At 43.8% G+C, this 20,814-nt stretch overlaps 1 protein-coding gene across 1 annotated transcript in view; it reads left to right on the forward strand.

Annotated features, from left to right (window-relative positions):
• The first annotated feature begins 2,061 nt into the window (after positions 1-2,061).
• LOC124605996 (putative nuclease HARBI1) overlaps positions 2,062-20,814 on the forward strand; it is a 124,508-nt gene continuing 105,755 nt past the window's right edge. Inside the window, exon 1 of the mRNA XM_047137959.1 lies at positions 2,062-2,116. Within this exon, the coding sequence (XP_046993915.1) occupies positions 2,062-2,116 (55 nt within the window). The remainder of the gene's footprint in view (positions 2,117-20,814) is intronic.

The raw sequence follows: 20,814 nt of genomic DNA on the forward strand, positions 1-20,814 counted from the left end.
GAGCATAAAATCCCCAGTCTTTGTTGACTTGACTTGCACTATGTTTCTGATCACAGAAAAGAAATATAATTTTTGTAGAGCAATGTGTTCCATTTCTGTCTCCTGATCTACACCGATATCTGATAGAATCCAGTAGCTTCTAAAGCAAGAAAAAATATCTAGGCGAATAAAACTACATCTTCTAGCCATCAAGTTCGTCATGAAATGGAGCAGAAACTTTCGACGGTGCTGATCGAAACGTAAGGGATGTGGTTTAAATGTAGAGTGATATAAGTTTCCCTGAGTAATAAAAGAAATATAAGATCGGAAATACGAGAAAAAAGTTCTGAAGAAGCAATCTTTAATAGTCGAAGGCAAACAAATGTGCAGCCTCTGGATGGTGGTAGGAAAAAGGAGAGTCGTGAAATTGTTGCTTCGGAGATCTCATGATTGAAACTATAAAGGTTTTAAGGAACTTAGCCGGCCGCGGTGGTCGAGCGGTTCTAGGCGTGGAGTCCGGAACCGCGTGACTGCTACGGTCGCAGGTTCGAATCCTGCCTCGGGCATGGCTGTGTGTGCTGTCGTTAGGTTAGTTAGGTTTAAGTAGTTCTAAGTTCTAGGGGACTGATGACCACAGCTGTTAAGTCCCATAGTGCTCAGAGCCATTTGAACCATTTTTTTAAGGAACTTAGTAAAAGTCAAAGTGATGATAGAGCACCGATCGACGTCTGCATAATAAAAATACTAATTTGTTTCATAACTGAATCGATCTCGAACATTCCTTTCATCATCAGGTATCATTCACGCTGCTATAGACTGAAGAGTCAGAAATTGTGACTGCCTGCTTGATACCGTATTGGTCCATATTTGGTGCGCAATACACAAGCTATTTTTGGATCGATGAGTCCTCGTTAATTTTTCGGAGGTACCAGGTATTTACGCACAAGTCACCCAGTATCCCTAAATTACAGGCTGGTGGTTAGTGGGCCAAAAGCTTGCGAAATGACAGCATCCCAGATGTAGTCCAAAAGGCGAATTTGGTAGCCCACATGTTCCTCTACCCTTTCTTCACTGGCAGTTACCCTGCTGAAAGATGCCACCGTCATCGGGGAAAACATAAAGCACGAAGAGATTGAAGTCGTCGCAATAATGTTCACGTTGTCCACTACTATCATGGTGCCCTTGATCACTATCATAGACCGAGCGAGGTGGCGCAGTGGTTCGACACTGGACTCGCATTCGGGAGGACGACGGTTCAATCCCGCGTCCGGCCATCCTGATTTAGGTTTTCCGTGATTTCCCTAAATCACTCCAGGCAAATGCCGGGATGGTTCCTCTGAAAGGGCACGGCCGACTTCCTTCCCCATCCTTCCCTAATCCGATGAGACCGATGACCACGCTGTCTGGTCTCCTTCCCCAAAACCAACCAACCAACCAACCACTATCATAGACACCATAGAAGCTCAGGCGAATGTCCCCCACTGCATAAAGCTGTCCTCATCGGGCAACGTCCGTAGTGTGGCGCGTATTTCGAGCAGCCATTCGTGTAGATGGCATCGTATGCCGATGTGTCCGTAGACCTGGTTTAATGAGAAATATGATTTATCCGACTAGGCGACAAGTCTCCATGGAGGCACGGTCCAATCTCGATGATTCCGTGCGCACTGCAATCGTAACTGACCATGTTGTTGGGTAAACTTGGGAACGCGTACGCATCAACTGATGCATACTTAACGTTCCTGTCCAACAGGGCGATCAGTAGCAGTGTCACATGTTCACATGTTCACACTTAATGAGACACAACAGAGAAGCCTGGAATACCAGCCAGGACATAAACACGCAGTCTTCTAGCGAGGAACAGCCCCTTTATCGGGGTCGAACGTTTTTTCCACATTCGCCACCGGAATCGTCTCTCTCGGAACACGGGACGCTTGGCGAGAGGCCGCTCACTGCACAATCCCTTGCGACTGGAAGGGCATTACGCCAAAGGCGGCGTGACGTCGATGAATCGGGCGACCCGGCTCTGAGTCTATTGTTGGGGCAATCTGGAAATGTCGGCATTCCGGCCGGGACGGCTGATTTATGGCGCCCCCGCAGCAGCAGCAGCAGCAGCAGCACGTATGTAGGGCCTACGGCAGTAATATCCTTGGGAATGGGACTGCAGTGGCCTTCAGCGTCGACTGTGGACCTTGAGCTGGCGGCAATCGATGGCTTGGAGCGGCCGGCGACGGCGCCGGGGTGCGTGCCGCTGACACCACGTGTGCGGACATACGAGGTGCATTCAAGTTCTAAAGCCTCCGATTTCTTTTTTCTCCGGACTGGAAAGAGATAGAAACATGCGCATTGTTTTAAAATGAGGCCGCGTTCATTGTCAATACGTCCCAGAGATGGCAGCACCGTACGGCAGATGGAATTTTACCGCCAGCGGTGAGAATGAGATGGCGACGTTTTCCTTACTTGAACAGCGTGCAATCATTCGTTTTCTGAATTTGCGTGGTGTGAAACCAGTTGAAATTCATCGACAGTTGAAGGAGACATGTGGTGATGGAGTTATGGATGTGTCGAAAGTGCGTTCGTGGGTGCGACAGTTTAATGAAGGCAGAACATCGTGTGACAACAAACCGAAACAACCTCGGGCTCGCACAAGCCGGTCTGACGACATGATCGAGAAAGTGGAGAGAATTGTTTTGGGGGATCGCCGAATGACTGTTGAACAGATCGCCTCCAGAGTTGGCATTTCTGTGGGTTCTGTGCACACAATCCTTCATGACGACCTGAAAATGCGAAAAGTGTCATCCAGGTGGGTGCCACGAATGCTGACGGACGACCACATGGCTGCCTGTGTGGCATGTTGCCAAGCAATGTTGACGCGCAACGACAGCATGAATGGGACTTTCTTTTCGTCGGTTGTGACAATGGATGAGACGTGGATGCCATTTTTCAATCCAGAAACAAAGCGCCAGTCAGCTCAATGGAAGCACACAGATTCATCGCCACCAAAAAAATTTTGGGTAACCGCCAGCGCTGAAAAAATGATGGTGTCCATGTTCTGGGACAGCGAGGGCGTAATCCTTACCCACTGCGTTCCAAAAGGCACTACGGTAACAGGTGCGTCCTACGAAAATGTTTTGAAGAACAAATTCCTTCCTGCACTGCAACAAAAACGTCCGGGAAGGGCTGCGCGTGTGCTGTTTCACCAAGACAACGCACCCGCACATCGAGCTAACGTTACGCAACAGTTTCTTCGTGATAACAACTTTGAAGTGATTCCTCATGCTCCCTACTCACCTGACCTGGCTCCTAGTGACTTTTGGCTTTTTCCAACAATGAAAGACACTCTGCGTGGCCGCACATTCACCAGCCGTGCTGCTATTGCCTCAGCGATTTTCCAGTGGTCAAACCAGACTCCTAAAGAAGCCTTCGCCGCTGCCATGGAATCATGGCGTCAGCGTTGTGAAAAATGTGTACGTCTGCAGGGCGATTACCTCGAGGAGTAACGCCAGTTTCATCGATTTCGGGTGAGTAGCTAATTAGAAAAAAAATCGGAGGCCTTAGAACTTGAATGCACCTCGTACACACAGGAAGACGCTCATGTGCGCTTACACCAAGTTTCATAGCCAGCGCGAGAAACTCTTCGCCTTTTTTGTCGTACACAGTGGACAACATACTCGACTAGACTACCCACAGACGAGGACGTGCTGAAAAGTAATGCCTCCGAATTTTTTGCTCTATTCTCATTATCGATTGAGGTAATTCAAGTCATACATATTACGCGGTAGACTTATCGCTTCGCTGACGCAACTTGCAACCCTCTGTTGTTAGAGGGCTCCGAATTACAGCGTGTAACATGCTGATGTCTGACCCAACTACAGTGAGGTGACAAAAGTCGTGGGATAGCAATATGCACATATTCAGATAGCGGTAATGTCGCGTACGATGGCCGTTTGAAAAGTTCGTGCAAAAATAAAAACTACTTACCCGTTTGGGGTAAACCTTTTTTGGTTTTCGACCTAGTTTCCTTTTAGACATATACACTTCGTCCAACGCCGTTCTAATTTGTTGATCCCTTCCGAATAATAGGAATTGTCCAAGTCTGCAAAATAGCTATTAGTTGCTGCAGTCACCTTCTCATTTGAATAAAGTCTTTGTCGCACAAGCCATGTCTTCAGATTGGGGAACAAATAGTAGTCCGAGGGAGGCAAGTCTGGAGAATAGGGCGGGATGTGAAACGAGAGTTGGAATCCTATTTCCATTAATTTTGCGACCACAACTGGTGAGGTGTGTGCTCGTGCATTGTCGTGATGGAAAAGTACTTTTTGTCGGGCCAATCGCCGGCGTTGTTCTTGCTGCTCGGTTTTCAAACGGTCCAATAACGATGAGTAATATGCACCTGTAATAGTTTTACCCTTTTCCAGATAGTCGATGAGGATTATCCTTTGCGAATCCCAAAAGACAGTCGCCATAACCCTTCCAGCCGAAGGAAAGGTCTTCGCCTTTTTTGGTGCAGATTCTCCCTTGGTAACCCATTGTTTAGTTTGTTGTTTGGTCTTAGGAGTGTAGTAATACATCCATCTTTCATCCACAGTGATGAAACGACGCTTAAAGCCCTGCGGATTCATCCTGAACAGCTGCAGACCATCCTCGCAACACTTCACACGATTCCGTTTTTGGTCAAGCGTGAGCAATCGCGGAACCCATCTTGCGTATAGCTTTCTCATGCCCAAATGTTTATGCAAAATATTATGTACCCGTTCATTCGAGATGCCGACAGCACTAGCAATCTCACGCACCTTAACTCTTCTGTCATCCCTCACCATATCATGCATTTTATGAATGATTTCTGGAGTCGCAACATCCACAGGACGTCCAGAACGTTCAGCGCCATTTGTGCCCATATGGCAACTCCGAAAATTTTGAAACCATTTACAAACTGTTCTAATCGAAGGTGCAGAGTCACCGTAATGTTGATCAAGCTTCTCTTTAGTCTCCTGAGGCGTGTCTTTCGTAAAGTAATGTTTAATCACCACACGAAATTGTTTTCGTCCAATTTTTGACAATCACTCGACTTCCTTGGTTCACACGAATGTCACACACAGAGAAATAGACCATTATGGCTGAAACTTGGTGTGGGTTCTTTCCAAAGATGCTACTAACTAAACATGATCTCGATACGCGCTAGTGGTGCCATCTATCAGACTTGGCACGGATTTTTCAAATGCCCCTCGTACACAAGGTATAAGAGGACAGTGCGTTGGCGGAGCTGTCATTTCTACTCAGATGATTCATGTCGCGACGTAATTATGGCCACTCAACTGAAATTAAAAGACTTTGAACGTGGAACGGTATATGGAGCTAGACGCATGGGACATCCCGATCCAGAAATCGTTAAGGAACTCAGTATTCCGACATCCACGGTATCAAGCGTGCGCCGAGAATACTACATTTCAGGCATTACCTCTCACCACAGACAATGCAGTGGCAAACGGCCTTCACTAAACGACCAAGCGTAGCGGCGTTTGCGTAAAGTTATCAGCGCCAACAGACAATCAACGCTGTGTGAAATAACCGCGGAAATCAATGTTGGACGTACGACGAACGTAAAACTCAGGACAGTGCCGACTGCGAAACATGGCATTAATGGGTTATGGCAAGCAGACAACCGACGCTAGTGCCTTTGCTAACACCACGAAACGCCTGCAGCGCCTTTCCTGGGCTCGTGACAATATCAGTTGTACCATAGGTGACTCGAAAACTGTGGCCTGGTCAGATAAGCCCCGGTTTCAGTTGGTAAGAGCTGATGGTAGGTATCGAGTGTGTTGCAGACACCACGAAGCCATGGACCCAGGTTGTCAGCAAGACACTGTGCAAGCTGGTTCTATCGACTGTGACGCAGACACGACGAATCCATGGACCTAGCTTGTCAAAGAGGCACTGTGCAAGCTGGTTGTAGCTCCATAATGGCGTGGGTTGCGTTGACATGGAACGGACTGGGTCATGTGGTCCAACTGAAGCTATCATTGAATGGAAATGGTTTGCTAGTTGGCTAGTTTTGCTGGTTTTGCTAGTTGGAGAACATTTGCACCCAATCACTGACTTCATGTTCGCAAATAACGGTGGAATTTTTGTGGATGAAATGGTTTGAAGAACATTCTGCACAATTCGAGAGAATGATTTGGCTACCCGGATCGCCCGTGCACATGCAACACTTTCGCAATTAAGGACGGCTAGAGAGGCTGCATGGCTCAGTATTTCTGCACGGTTCTTCCAACGACTTGTGGAGTCCACGCCACGCCGATTCGCTGCAATATTTATGTCACAAAAGGAGGTCCATCACAGTATTATTCGGTGTTCCATTATTTATTTCACGTCGATGTATATCGGTGTGTGAGAAACAGTGCACTGTAATCGAGTCTGCAAGCGCAGTAAACTTCCTTCCACCCGAAATCCATGGAAGAATGAAATCTGTGCAGGACGGTGGTTGTATCGACATCTGTAATGTGTGACGTTGGGTTGTTCTCGCTCGTAATGAAGGAAACGGAGGTGCTAACCTCAACTTGTGTCGCAGAGCTCGGAGTGGATAACCACGCGCGGCAACCGGCGAGACTCATCGGAATCAGGCTGATGAACCCATCAGAGAAGATCGTCGGATAAAGCAGACATAGCTCTCAGATAAATGTGGCATATCACAAGAGCGTGTACAGGCCTTCGTTGCAGAACTGCGGTACAGAAAACTGAGTGTATGGTGGGTGCCGCGAATGCTCATTCCTGACTCGAAACAGAGGATATTTGACATCTCTCAACAATCCGATCTTCCTCCATACAGTCCCGACTTGGCCCCACCCGATCATCATCCGTTTTGAATTTTTAAAAAAACCTTCGAGGGTTTAACTTTGATAGTGATGTTGAACAAGCAGAGGTGAGGCTGTGACTCCGTTAACAAACATTCTACAGTGACGTTATCAACAAACTGGTCTCCTGGTGGGGGAAATGTTTTAATTGCCAGGGTGACTATGTTGAAAAATAAATATGTAGTCATGTAGAATACAGAAGTAGAATGTTAATAAAGTTTGTTTTATTTGAAAAGCCTTAAGAGTTTTCTTATAAGAAATTTGGAAGCTTTACTTTTCATCATGCCTTCATATTATTGGGCAAAAGCGTACTAAAGTCCCAGTGAGGGTGGCAGCTCAGTCGTATTTTCGCCCGACAAACTTGTATGGCAGTTAGCAGTAATTGCTTACACTCCAGCATTCTCACAAGTGGAGTGCTGCTACACGATTCACACCTGTAAGCCAATGCCGGTACATTTGTTTGATAATATTTGTCAAAAAAAAAAAAATGGTTCAAATGCCTCTGAGCACTATGGGACTTAACATCTGTGGTCATCAGTCCCCTAGAACTTAGAACTACTTAAACCTAACTAACCTAAGGACATCACACACATCCATGCCCGAGGCAGGATTCGAACCTGCGACCGTAGCGGTCACGCGGTTTCAGACTGAAGCGCCTAGAACCGCACGGCCACACCGGCCGGCTAATATTTGTCGAACAGTATCACTATGACAACATTTATTCGTTGTATAATGTGTCTGAATAAACCGCTGGCCGCCTTAATTCTGCTCCTTCAATTTTTCGTAAAAATCTAATGTTTGTTGTTGGTGTGGTCTTCAGTTCTCCATGCTACTCTATCCTGTGCAAGCTTCTTCATCTCCCAGTACCTACTGCAACCTACATCTTTCTGAATCTGCTTAGTGTATTCATCTCTAGAGGGAGCTCTACAGTATATTAAATACAAGTTCAACGATTGACGGGGGGAGGGGGGCGCTTATGTGGAGCGCAGGAAGAAAGTCCATTCCCCAAATAGATTGCCACAGGGTGAGTGGTCGCGCAGGTAGGGTTGCATATCTAGATGGGACGTTCAAATGGTTCAAATGGCTCTGAGCACTATGGGACTTACCATCTGAGGCCATCAGTCCCCTAGAACTTAGAACTACTTAAACTTAAGTGACCTAAGGACATCGCACACATCCATGCCCGAGGCATGGACTGAAGCGCCTAGAACCACTCGGCCACAGCGGCCGGCTGATGAGACGTCGTCGGGACACCCTGAGATGGGGATATAAAAATAAAGTGAAAAATTTATTTAGTATAATTACTTTTTATTTAGAATACAATGACGTGGAACTTGTTGCGGCAGAAGTGGTTGGCACATCATATTTTTCGGAGGAGTTCGCCTTTTTCAGCAAGTATTTTTTCCTTTTTACGTATTTATAAAACTCCATGCAAGTCAGCTACTAGTTACACTGGCACTGAAAGATTTAGTACACAGTCCCTGGCAGCAGTCTATTTCTTTCAACAGTGCACTGTGCCGACGTCAACTAAAATACTCTTTCCACGGAGACGTTGTGTGCGCCAATAGAAAACAAATACTCTCGTAATTTTAGCAGCTGACATTTGCGTTCAGGATTTTCGGTTTTCTTAAGAAAGTAACTCCACTTTTCTTCTCCGGAGTACTTAAACTTCCATTCTTTCGAGTCACACTTAGCTTCTAAAAATCTCTTCAGATTCATATACCTGTTGCCTGAAATCTTCACACCATTTCTAGTCATGTACATAATAGCGTTTTCAATAATTACCCAATCTGGGGTTTCAGATAGCGTCATCCAATCAAATGCTTGATATTTATTAAAAGAAACTGCCCATCTCTCTAAGTAATCAAATACTATGGTGTAGAAAGGCATTGTTTCGTCCTGAAATTTCGAAATCAAGATAATTATTTCTGTGTTAGGGTTCTGATTACTTGGTTTGCTCAAATTCATCTTGGTTTGCATGTCAGTAAAACTGGCAGTCTTCCTTTCATTCAGACGTCTTTGAGTGTCCATTAATATATTTCTTATTTCTACTATCGAGACTTTATTCTTCTCCACGCCTTTTATATCTTTTTCGAAACTAAGCCAAGTTTATGGGATTCAGTTTTACGCTGCAGTCAAAAGAACTGAAGGACTGATGATGCTTGACAACTTCAAAAGCTGTTGTTAGTTTTGCAGTAGCAACGAGCAATTCTTCACGAGTATCTTCTTTAATCATAGATGTAGAAATAAGCTTTGATGTCGATGCTACTGCGAATCTATTTGTATTTCTTCAAAGAAACGCGATGTTTCACATCTGCCTTTCCTCCGTTAGTTACTGCGAAGACAAAGCTACAAATCCCACACAACGCTTCCTGATCTGCACGTCCTTTCTTGACAAAAAGACCACTCTTTCGTCCATTATTCGAAAAATCACACTTTCTTTTTCCATCCTTAGATATTTTCATCAGCTATGATAAGTTTATTAGACGTAAACAGTCGACAATAACACTTTAGTCAAAAAAAGGTTCAAATGGCTCTGAGCACTATGGGACTTAACATCTGAGGTCATCAGTCCCCTAGAACTTAGAACTACTTAAACCTAACTAACCTAAGGACATCACACACATCCATGCCCGAGGCAGGATTCGAACCTGCGACCGTAGCAGTCGCGCGGTTCCGGACTGAAGCGCCTAGAACCGCACGGTCATACCGGCCGGCACTTTAGTCATCAAAGCACACATCACTATACACTTCACCACTATATACCCGCAGTAAACACTTCAGACTTTACTAACTTGCACTCGTTGTTCGTATTACGTTTAGAAAGAACTGTCTTATCAGATCGCTATTCAAACGCGATCTGACAGATTCTTCCCCGTGGCGCTGCTTAAACAGATCAGGTCCCGTACTCCTGGAGAAGTTTGGTATTTTCGGCGCTAGATCTAGAAGATGCTTGCATCGTTGATACAGGATACACAACATGCAACGCTATCTATGAGACGACTTTGTCAACATAAACTTGTTAACATAAATAAAACTGAGGCTGCATGTACATGTTGCGCTAACCGATGGCGTTACTTCAGTACTTGATCCAAGCTCGCAACAGTATTTTGCAAGAGCGGAACAAAATTGGGTCTTGCCGGGATATCGGGACAAGAAGGTATACCGGGACGGATGTCAACCCTACGTACAGGGGAACAACCCCGTCTGCCATCTTAACTTGTGCTCCATACTGCCGGCCGGGGTGGCCGAGCGGTTCTAGGCCCTACGGTCTGGAACCGCGCGACCGCTCCGGTCGCAGGTTCGAATCCTGCCTCGGGCATGGATGTGTGTGATGTCCTTAGGTTAGTTAGGTTTAAGCAGTGCTTAGTTCTAGGGGACTGATGACCTGAGAAGTTAAGTCCCATAGTGCTCAGAGCCATTTGAACCATTTTTGATCCATACTACGGATGGGAGAAGCTGACCGAGTTTTGAATAATTGTTATTTTTGATGTTTTTTGATCTCAATTGTACCAGTTTTCTTGGTTTTTTATTCATACCTGGGTAAAGAAACTGGCATATCTATTTGCCATTGCAGCAGTGCTGAAATTTTTGGTTTTTGAATAAGACGTTTTTAAGAACAAGTGATGTTTATTTGTAAGGTTTCCATTGCTTTAAAATCAATGTGTACAGTTTTCATAACAAGCTGACAGTTAGCAAAGAGCAACAAACACATGAAATAAGAATCGGTACAGCATTGCTGAGACAATAATGTACCAGTTGCCGGGTGGTGTGGGCTATTAGCTGGTCGACTGCACGTGCACTGTGCAAGATATGCCCACTCCCAGTCTCTGCGGTAGATTCCGCTGTCACCTCGGACATCGATAGTGTTGCAGAGCGGTACCCATCTAGTACTGAAGCATTTTACTAATTGTAGTAGTAATAAAATGCAATGCTCGATTTCCTTTAAAGGATTAAAAACTGGAGGGGGCACAAGGAACTTGTGACATAGAAGGAGAAAGCAACCACAATGTTCCGTGCAATAGAAGGCAACTTTGCCTGATATACCTATAATTTTATTGATGTGTTGTAAACTGGAGATAGTAACTAATCCCTTAAGTTTTTGATTGCTTGAGTGTGAAAAACTGATATTACCAAAAAGTGATGATGCAGGAAAGTTATCAGCTTACGACCTTTCTCTCTCACCGACGTCGCCCCCGTCTCTTTTTTACCTTCGCAGCCTTTGCTGGAAACACTGAGACTGGTTTCTACTGCATCCTCAATTCCATATCGATCGAAATCTCCTACTCCTTCACCTTCAATAGCATTCTACAATCTTTGTTCAAAGGCTACATTTATTACTGGAAATAATATCAATAAAAAATGGAAAATTGGTTACTTCAGAAACCGATTATTTTCAGCGGTTTCAATAGTGAGGTTAAACAGGAAACAAACAAAAAAAAAAAAAAACAGTGTAACCGAAAATCGGCTGTTTCAGCGATAACCTCCATTCCTAGCGTGCAGTCCAGCATTCTTACAAGTGGAGTGCTGCCACACGATTCACGTCTGCAACCCAATGCCAGCACTTCTGTTTCACTGTATTTCTCGAACACTATTACTATGACATTTGTTTATTGTACAGGGTGATTCAAAAAGAATACCACAACTTTAGGAATTTAAAACTCTGCAACGACAAAAGGCAGAGCTAAGCACTATCTGTCGGCGAATTAAGGGAGCTATAAAGTTTCATTTAGTTGTACATTTGTTCGCTTGAGGCGCTGTTGACTAGGCGTCAGCGTCAGTTGACGCTAAGATGGCGACCGCTCAACAGAAAGCTTTTTGTGTTATTGAGTACGGCAGAAGTGAATCGACGACAGTTGTTCAGCGTGCATTTCGAACGAAGTATGGTGTTAAACCTCCTGATAGATGGTGTATTAAACGTTGGTATAAACAGTTTACAGAGAATGGGTGTTTGTGCAAAGGGAAAAGTTCTGGACGGCCGAGAACGAGTGATGAAAATGTAGCACGCATCCAGAAAGCATTTGTTCGCAGCCCAGGAAAATCGACTTGCAGAGGTAGCAGAGAGCTGCAAAGTCCACAATCAACTGTATGGAGAGTCCTACGAAAAAGGTTAGTTATGAAACCTTATCGTCTGAAATTGGTTCAAGCACTGTCTGCAGCTGATAAGATTAAAAGAATCGATTTCTGTGATTTTATCCTTACTCAAATGGAAACAGATGAATCTTTCGTTTCAAAGATTGTGTTTAGTGATGAAGCAACTTTCCACACTAACGGGAAAGTCAACCGTCACAATGTCTGTATATGGGGCACTGAGAATCCGCGGGAAACAACTCAGTATGAACGTGACTCGCCTAAGGTGAACGTTTTCTGTGCCATTTCAGCCAATAAAGTTTTTGGTCCCTTTTTCTTCGAAGGTGCTACTGTAACTGGACTACAGTATCTGGAGATGTTAGAGAATTGGCTGTTCCCTCAGCTCGAACAAGAAGCACAACAATTCATATTTCAGCAGGATGGAGCGCCACCACATTGGCACTTATCTGTCCATAACTACCTGAACGTCAACTACCCGAGGCGATGGATCGGCCGCCAGGCAGCCCGTGACAGAGCACTTCATCACTGGCCTCCAAGAAGCCCTGATCTTACCCCCTGCGATTTTTTCTTATAGGGGTATGTTAAGGATATGGTGTTTCGGCCACCTCTCCCAGCCACCACTGATGATTTGAAACGAGAAATAACAGCAGCTCTCCAAACTGTTACGCCTGATATGCTACAGAGAGTGTGGAACGAGTTGGAGTATCAGGTTGATATTGCTCGTGTGTCTGGAGGGGGCCATATTGAACATCTCTGAACTTGTTTTTGAGTGAAAAAAAACCTTTTTAAATAATCTTTGCAATGATGTATAACAGAAAGTTATATTATGTTTCTTTCATTAAATACACATTTTTAAAGTTGTGGCATTCTTTTAGAATCACCCTGTATAATGTGTCCAAATGAACCATTGGCCCCCTTAATTTGTCTGCATCAATGTTTCGTAATAATCTAATGTATAGTGTATTAACTGAAGTTAAATGATTGACAGGGGCTGTGGGGAACGGAGGAGGCATTTCCGTCCCGCACACAGATCGCCAGAAGGACGAGAGTCGTGCGGGCGAACAAGCGCCGACTGCCTCCAACAGTGCAGCCATCTTAACTTGTGCTTCATACTTCCGCGAAAGCAGAAGTCATGCACCGACGTTAAATTCACTTAAAAGTTGGACGTAACCGAAACTGAGACGTTTAATAAAGATTGTGACTGCAATAATTACGTACACTTATCACCAGAGAAGGAAACCGCACAAAATAGATTGTCGTACAACACAGGAACACAGCAGACAACAATGGCTATCTCACACGTTACTATCAGCGACGTAACGCTGGCTGCAACAAAAAGCAAAAGACTACTGACCGAAGGCATCCGACTTCTACCGATTTCTAGTGAATCAGGACCAAGGAGCTGATCGGCCAACGTACTGTTAAAGGTTCCCGTACACGATAAAACAATTTATCAAACTTCTCATGTTTGTCAAATTATTTGGCAGCTTGGTGCTTTGTTTGATGAGTTTGTAGAACATATACTGTTTGACATGTCTGAGAGAAATCTGCTAAATTTTCATTTTATACATCTACATTCATAGTCCGCAAGCCATCTAACGGTGTGTGGCGGAGGGTACCTTGAGTACCTCTATCGGTTCTCCCTTCTGTTCCAGTCTCGTACTGTTCGTGGAAAGAAAAATTGTCAGTATGCCTCTGTGTGGGCTCTAATCTCTCCGATCTTATCCTCAAGGTCTCTTCGCGAGATATACGTAGGAGGGAGCAATATACTGCTTGACTCCTCGGTGAAGGTATGTTCTCGAAACTTCAACAAAAGCCCGTACCGAGCTACTGAGCGTCTCTCTTGCAGAGTCTTCCACTGGAGTTTATCTATCATCTCGCTTTCTCAATTACTAAATGATCCTGTAACGAAGGGCGCTGCTCTCCGTTGGATCTTCTCTATCTCTTCTATCAACCCTATCTGGTACGGATCCCACACCGGTGAGCAGTATTCAAGCAGTGAGCGAACAAGCGCACTGTAACCTACTTCCTTTTCGGACTGCATTTCCTTAGGATTCTCCCAATGATTCTCAGTCTGGCATCTGCTGTAGCTACGATTAATTTTATATGATCATTCCATTTTAAATCATTCCTAATGCCTACTCCCAGATAATTTATGAAATTAACTGCTTCTAGTTGCTGACCTGCTATATTGTAGCTAAATGATAAAGGATCTTTCTTTCTATGTATTCGCAGCACACCACACTTGCTACATTGAGATTCAACTGACATTCCCTGCACCATGCGTCAATTCGTTACAGATTCTCCTACATTTCAGTACAATTTTCCATTGTTACAACCTCTCTATGTACTACAGCAACATCCGCAGAAATCCTCAGTGAACTTCCAATGTTATCCACAAGGTCATATATATATATATATATATATATATATATATATATATATATATATATATATATATATATATATATATATATATATATATATGTTGTTGTTGTTGTTGTGGTCTTCAGTCCTGAGACTGGTTTGATGCAGCTCCCCATGCTACTCTATCCTGTGCAAGCTTTTTCATCTCCCAGTACCTACTGCAACCTACATCCTTCTGAATCTGCTTAGTGTATTCGTCTCTTGGTCTCCCTCTACGATTTTTACCCTCCACGCTGCCCTCCAATACTAAATTGGTGATCCCTTGATGCCTCAGAACATGTCCTACCAACCGATCCCTTCTTCTGGTCAAGTTGTGCCACAAACTTCTCTTCTCCCCAATCCTATTCAATACTTCCTCATTAGTTATGTGATCTACCCATCTAATCTTCAGCATTCTTCTGTAGCACCACATTTCGAAAGCTTCTATTCTCTTCTTGTCCAAACTATTTATCGTCCATGTTTCACTTCCATACATGGCTACACTCCATACGAATACTTTCAGAAATGACTTCCTGACACTTAAATCAATACTGGATGTTAACAAATTTCTCTTCTTCAGAAACGCTTTCCTTGCCATTGCCAGTCTACATTTTACATCCTCTCTACTTCGACCATCATCAGTTATTTTGCTCCCCAAATAGCAAAACTCCTTTACTACTTTAAGTGCCTCATTTCCTAATCTAATTCCCTCAGCATCACCCGACTTAATTAGACTACATTCCATTATCCTTGTTTTGCTTTTGTTGATGTTCATCTTATATCCTCCTTTCAAGACACTGTCCATTCCATTCAACTGCTCTTGCAAGTCCTTTGCTGTCTCTGACAGAATTACAATGTCATCGGCGAACCTCAAAGTTTTTATTTCTTCTCCATGAATTTTAATACCTACTCCGAATTTTTCTTTTGTTTTCTTTACTGCTTGCTCAATATACAGATTGAACAACATCGGGGAGAGGCTACAACCCTGTCTTACTCCCTTCCCAACCACTGCTTCCCTTTCATGTCCCTCGACTCTTATAACTGCCATCTGGTTTCTGTACAAATTGTAAATAGCCTTTCGCTCCCTGTATTTTACCCCTGCCACCTTTAGAATTTGAAAGAGAGTATTCCAGTCAACATTGTCAAAAGCTTTCTCTAAGTCTACAAATGCTAGAAACGTAGGTTTGCCTTTCCTTAATCTTTCTTCTAAGATAAGTCGTAAGGTCAGTATTGCCTCACGTGTTCCAGTGTTTCTACGGAATCCAAACTGATCTTCCCCGAGGTTGGCTTCTACTAGGTTTTCTATTCGTCTGTAAAGAATTCGTGTTAGTATTTTGCAGCTGTGACTTATTAAGCTGATAGTTCGGTAATTTTCACATCTGTCAACACCTGCTTTCTTTGGGATTGGAATTATTATATTCTTCTTGAAGTCTGAGGGTATTTCGCCTGTTTCATACATCTTGCTCACCAGATGGTAGAGTTTTGTCAGGACTGGCTCTCCCACGGCCGTCAGTAGTTCAAATGGAATATTGTCTACTCCGGGGGCCTTGTTTCGACTCAGGTCTTTCAGTGCTCTGTCAAACTCTTCACGCAGTATCATATCTCCCATTTCATCTTCATCTACATCCTCTTCCATTTCCATAATATTGTCCTCAAGTACATCGCCCTTGTATAGACCCTCTATATACTCCTTCCACCTTTCTGCTTTCCCTTCTTTGCTTAGAACTGGGTTTCCATCTGAGCTCTTGATATTCATACAAGTCGTTCTCTTATCTCCAAAGGTCTTTTTAATTTTCCTGTAGGCGGTATCTATCTTACCCCTAGTGAGATAGGCCTCTACATCCTTACATTTGTCCTCTAGCCATCCCTGCTTAGCCATTTTACACTTCCTGTCGATCTCATTTTTGAGACGTTTGTATTCCTTTTTGCCTGTTTCACTTACTGCATTTTTATATTTTCTCCTTTCATCAATTAAATTCAATATTTCTTCTGTTACCCAAGGATTTCTACTAGCCCTCGTCTTTTTACCTACTTGATCCTCTGCTGCCTTCACTACTTCATCCCTCAAAGCTACCCATTCTTCTTCTACTGTATTTATTTCCCCCATTCCTGTCAATTGCTCCCTTATGCTCTCCCTGAATCTCTGTACAACCTCTGGTTCTTTTAGTTTATCCAGGTCCCATCTCCTTAAATTCCCACCTTTTTGCAGTTTCTTCATTTTTAATCTACAGGTCATAACCAATAGATTGTGGTCAGAGTCCACATCTGCCCCTGGAAATGTCCTACAATTTAAAACCTGGTTCCTAAATCTCTGTCTTACCATTATATAATCTATCTGATACCTTTTAGTATCTCCAGGGTTCTTCCATGTATACAACCTTCTTTCATGATTCTTAAACCAAGTGTTAGCTTTGATTAAGTTATACTCTGTGCAAAATTCTACCAGACGGCTTCCTCTTTCATTTCTTAGCTCCAATCCATATTCACCTACTATGTTTCCTTCTCTCCCTTTTCCTACTGTCGAATTCCAGTCACCAATGACTACTAAATTTTCGTCTCCCTTCACTACCTGAATAATTTCTTTTATCTCATCATACATTTCTTCAATTTCTTCGTCATCTGCAGAGTTAGTTGGCATATAAACTTGTACTACTGTAGTAGGCATGGGCTTCGTGTCTATCTTGGCCACTGTAATACGTTCACTATGCTGTTTGTAGTAGCTTACCCGCACTCCTATTTTTTTTATTCATTATTAAACTTACTCCTGCATTACCTCTATTTGATTTTGTATTTATAACCGTGCATTCACCTGGCCAGAAGTCTTGTTCCTTCTGCCACCGAACTTCACTAATTCCCACTATGTCTAACTTTAACCTATGCATTTCCCTTTTTAAATTTTCTAACCTACCTGCCCGATTAAGGGATCTGACATTCCACGCTCCGATCCGTAGAATGCCAGTTTTCTTTCTCCTGATAACGACATCCTGTTGAGTAGTCCCCGCCCGGAGATCCGAATGGGGGACTATTTTACCTCCGGAATATTTTACATAAGAGGACGCCATCATCATGTAATCATACAGTAAAGCTGCATGCCCTCGGGAAAAATTACGGCTGTAGTTTCCCCTTGCTTTCAGCCGTTCGCAGTACCAGCACAGCAATGCCGTTTTGGTTATTGTTACAAGGCCAGATCAGTCAATCATCCAGACTGTTGCCCTTGCAACTACTGAAAAGGCTGCTGCCCCTCTTCAGGAACCACACGTTTGTCTGGCCTCTCAACAGATACCCCTCCGTTGTGGTTGCACCTACGGTACGGCTATCTGTATCGCTGAGGCACGCAAGCCTCCCCACCAACGGCAAGGTCCATGGTTCATATATATATATATATATATATATATATATATATATATATATATTTATTTTGTGAATAGCAACGCTCCTACGACACTCCCATGTGGCACACCTTAAATCAAATTTTGATTAGGCAAGCAAGTTTACCCGCTTACGCATGCATTGGTCTAACAATACCCCGTGTCTGTAACCAATACGCAAGTATGTGACCACAAAAGAATGTTACAGACTGCGAAGTCCCATGAGCAATCCATTTTAAACAGAGTGATAAGTTTTTATTCGAAGAGATATCGGGATTGCAGCCGGTCGTCGTAAACTTCACTCCACGATATTTCGACTGGACACCCGCCAGTCATCTTCAGAAGAGCCGTCGAAGACGGACGAAGTCGTCCTCCGCTCCGCCCTCTATAGCCGCTGAGAGTATTGTCGCGCACGCGTCGGAGTCACGGTGACGGCAGGATCACACCGCCCAGCGGCATCGCCGTCGCTGGTGGGGGAAATGCGAAGATCAGCTGTCTTCGGCATCGCCGCTCGCTGCAGCCATTGGAGTATTCTGGCGTCTTCGTCTGCACCAAATCTCGGAGATGACGGGATTCCACGCGTTATGCAGCTGGTAGCCGCAGTCACAGTTCATTAGGTTTTCCGCGATGCGTATTTCAACAGAGTCATTTATAGCGGAGTCCCAAAAAGACGTTGCTGTAGCCAAAATTAATGTCTTATCGACTCCGCTGAATGTCCGTTGGTGATACAATGTTCCGCACTTGCAGACTTGCTGGGCTGGGTTGCAAAAGGCGAGTGCAACGTTTATGTTCTGCGAAGCATTCTTCCACTATGCGTGTTGATTGTCCTAATAGGCCATACCACACTGGCAAGGTATTTTGTAAATTCCCGCCTTCCGCAATAACAAATTATCCTTCACTGATCTCAGCAGGTCCGAAATCTTATACGGTGGGCGGAAAATCATCACCTGAGGATTATTAAGGATTCTTGCTATTTTGAAGGAAGTATTTCCAACGAAAAAAAGAAAAGCTCGGGATTTGCTGGTACGTTCTCCTCTTTATCCATTTCCCGGTTCTTGGTTTTAGGTGAGAATGCACTGTTAATATTCCGGGTAGAGTATCCATTGTCTCCGAATACTGTCTTTAAATGTGCAAGCTCATTAAGCAAACTATCGACATCCGACGCTGTATGGGCTCCGAATACAAGGGATTTAAGCACATTCATAAATAGGGATGGGTGGTGGCAACTTGAAGAGCATAAGTACAAATCAGGGTGAGTGGGCCCACGATAATCAGGATGTCCCAGAGAGCCATCACTCTTCTGTCTAACCGAAACATCCAGGAATGGCAGACAACCATCTTTCTCTAATTCCATAGAGAATCGTATGTTCTCATGAAACGAAGTTAAGATGATGGAAAACTTACATTAACTGTTTTGTGGAGGTACGTGGATGATGCTTTCATAGTGTAGCCTCACGGAGAAGATAAGTTAATGGAGGTTTTCCATAATCTTTCATGAGAACATTCGATTTTCTGTGGGACTTGAGAAAGATGGTTGTCTGCCATTCCTGGATGTTTCGGTTAGACAGAAGAGTGACGACTCTCTGGGACATTCTGTTTATCGTGAGCCAACTCACCCTGATTTGTACTTACACTCTTCAAGTCGCCATCACCCACCCCAACTCCTGAGTGTGCTTAAATCCCTTATATACGGAGCCTATACAGTGTCGTATGCAGGTAGTTTGCCTAACGAGCTTGTGCATATAAATGCAGTGTTCAGAAACAATGAACACTCTACCCGGCAAATTTACAGTGTATTTTCAGCTGAAACCAAGGACGGGGAAGTGGCCAGAGAGGAGAAAGTGCCAGTAAAGCCCCGAGATTTTCTTCCTTTCGTTGGAAATATTTCCTTCAAAATAGCAAAAATCATTAGTAATTTTCAGGTAAAAGTGATTTTCCGCCCACCGTCTAAGATTTCGGACCTACTGGGATCAGTGAAGGATAATTTGTTATTTCGGAAGGCGGGGAGTTACAAAACACCTTGCCACTGTGGTATGGCCTATATAGGACAGTCAACACGCATAGTGGAAGAATGCTTCGCAGTGCTTTATCTGAAAACTACCTTGATCAGTTAAACAGAGAACCGACTCGTGGCGATAACATATTAGACCTTCTGGTGACAAACAGACCCGAACTACTTGAAACAGTTAACGCAGAACAGGGAATCAGCGATCATAAAGCGGTTACTGCATCGATGATTTCATCCATAAATAGAAATATTAAAAAAGGTAGGAAGATTTTTCTGTTTAGCAAAAGTGACAAAAAGCAGATTACAGAGTACCTGACGGCTCAACACAAAAGTTTTGTCTCAAGTACAGATAGTGTTGAGCATCAGTGGACAAAGTTCAGAATCATCGTACAATATGCGTTAGATGAGTATGTGCAAAGCAAGATCGAAAGAGATGGAAAAGAGCCACCGTGGTACAACAACCGAGTTAGAAAACTGCTGTGGAAGCAAAGGGAACTTCACAGCAAACATAAACATAGCGAAAGCCTTGCAGACAAATAAAAATTACGCGAAGCGAAATGTAGTGTGATGAGGACTATGCGAGAGGCGTTCAATGAATTCGAAAGCAAAGTTCTATGTACTGACTTGGCAGAAAATCCTAAGAAATTTTGGTCTTATGTCAGAGCGGTAGGTGGATCAAAACAAAATGTCCAGACGCTCTGTGACCAAAATGGTACTGAAACAGAGGATGACAGGCTAGAGGCCGAAATACTAAATGTCTTTTTCCAAAGCTGTTTCATAGAGGAAGACTGCACTGTAGTTCCTTCTATAGATTATCGCACAGATGACAAAATGGTAGATATCGAAATAGATGACAGAAGTATAGAGAAACAATTAAAATCGCTCAAAAGAGGAAAGGCCGCTGGACCTGATGGGATACCATTTCGATTTTACACAGAGTACGTGAAGGAACTTGCCTTCCAAAGGATTGGAAAAGGGCACAGGTCAAGCCCGTTTTTAAGAAGAGACGTCGAACAGATGTGCAGAACTATAGACCTATATCTCTAACGTCGATCAGTTGTAGAATTTTGGAACACGTATTATGTTCGAGTATAATGACTTTTCTGGAGACTAG

The sequence above is a fragment of the Schistocerca americana genome, chromosome 3 (genome assembly GCF_021461395.2).
Source record: "Schistocerca americana isolate TAMUIC-IGC-003095 chromosome 3, iqSchAmer2.1, whole genome shotgun sequence".
Lineage (NCBI taxonomy): Eukaryota > Metazoa > Arthropoda > Insecta > Orthoptera > Acrididae > Schistocerca > Schistocerca americana.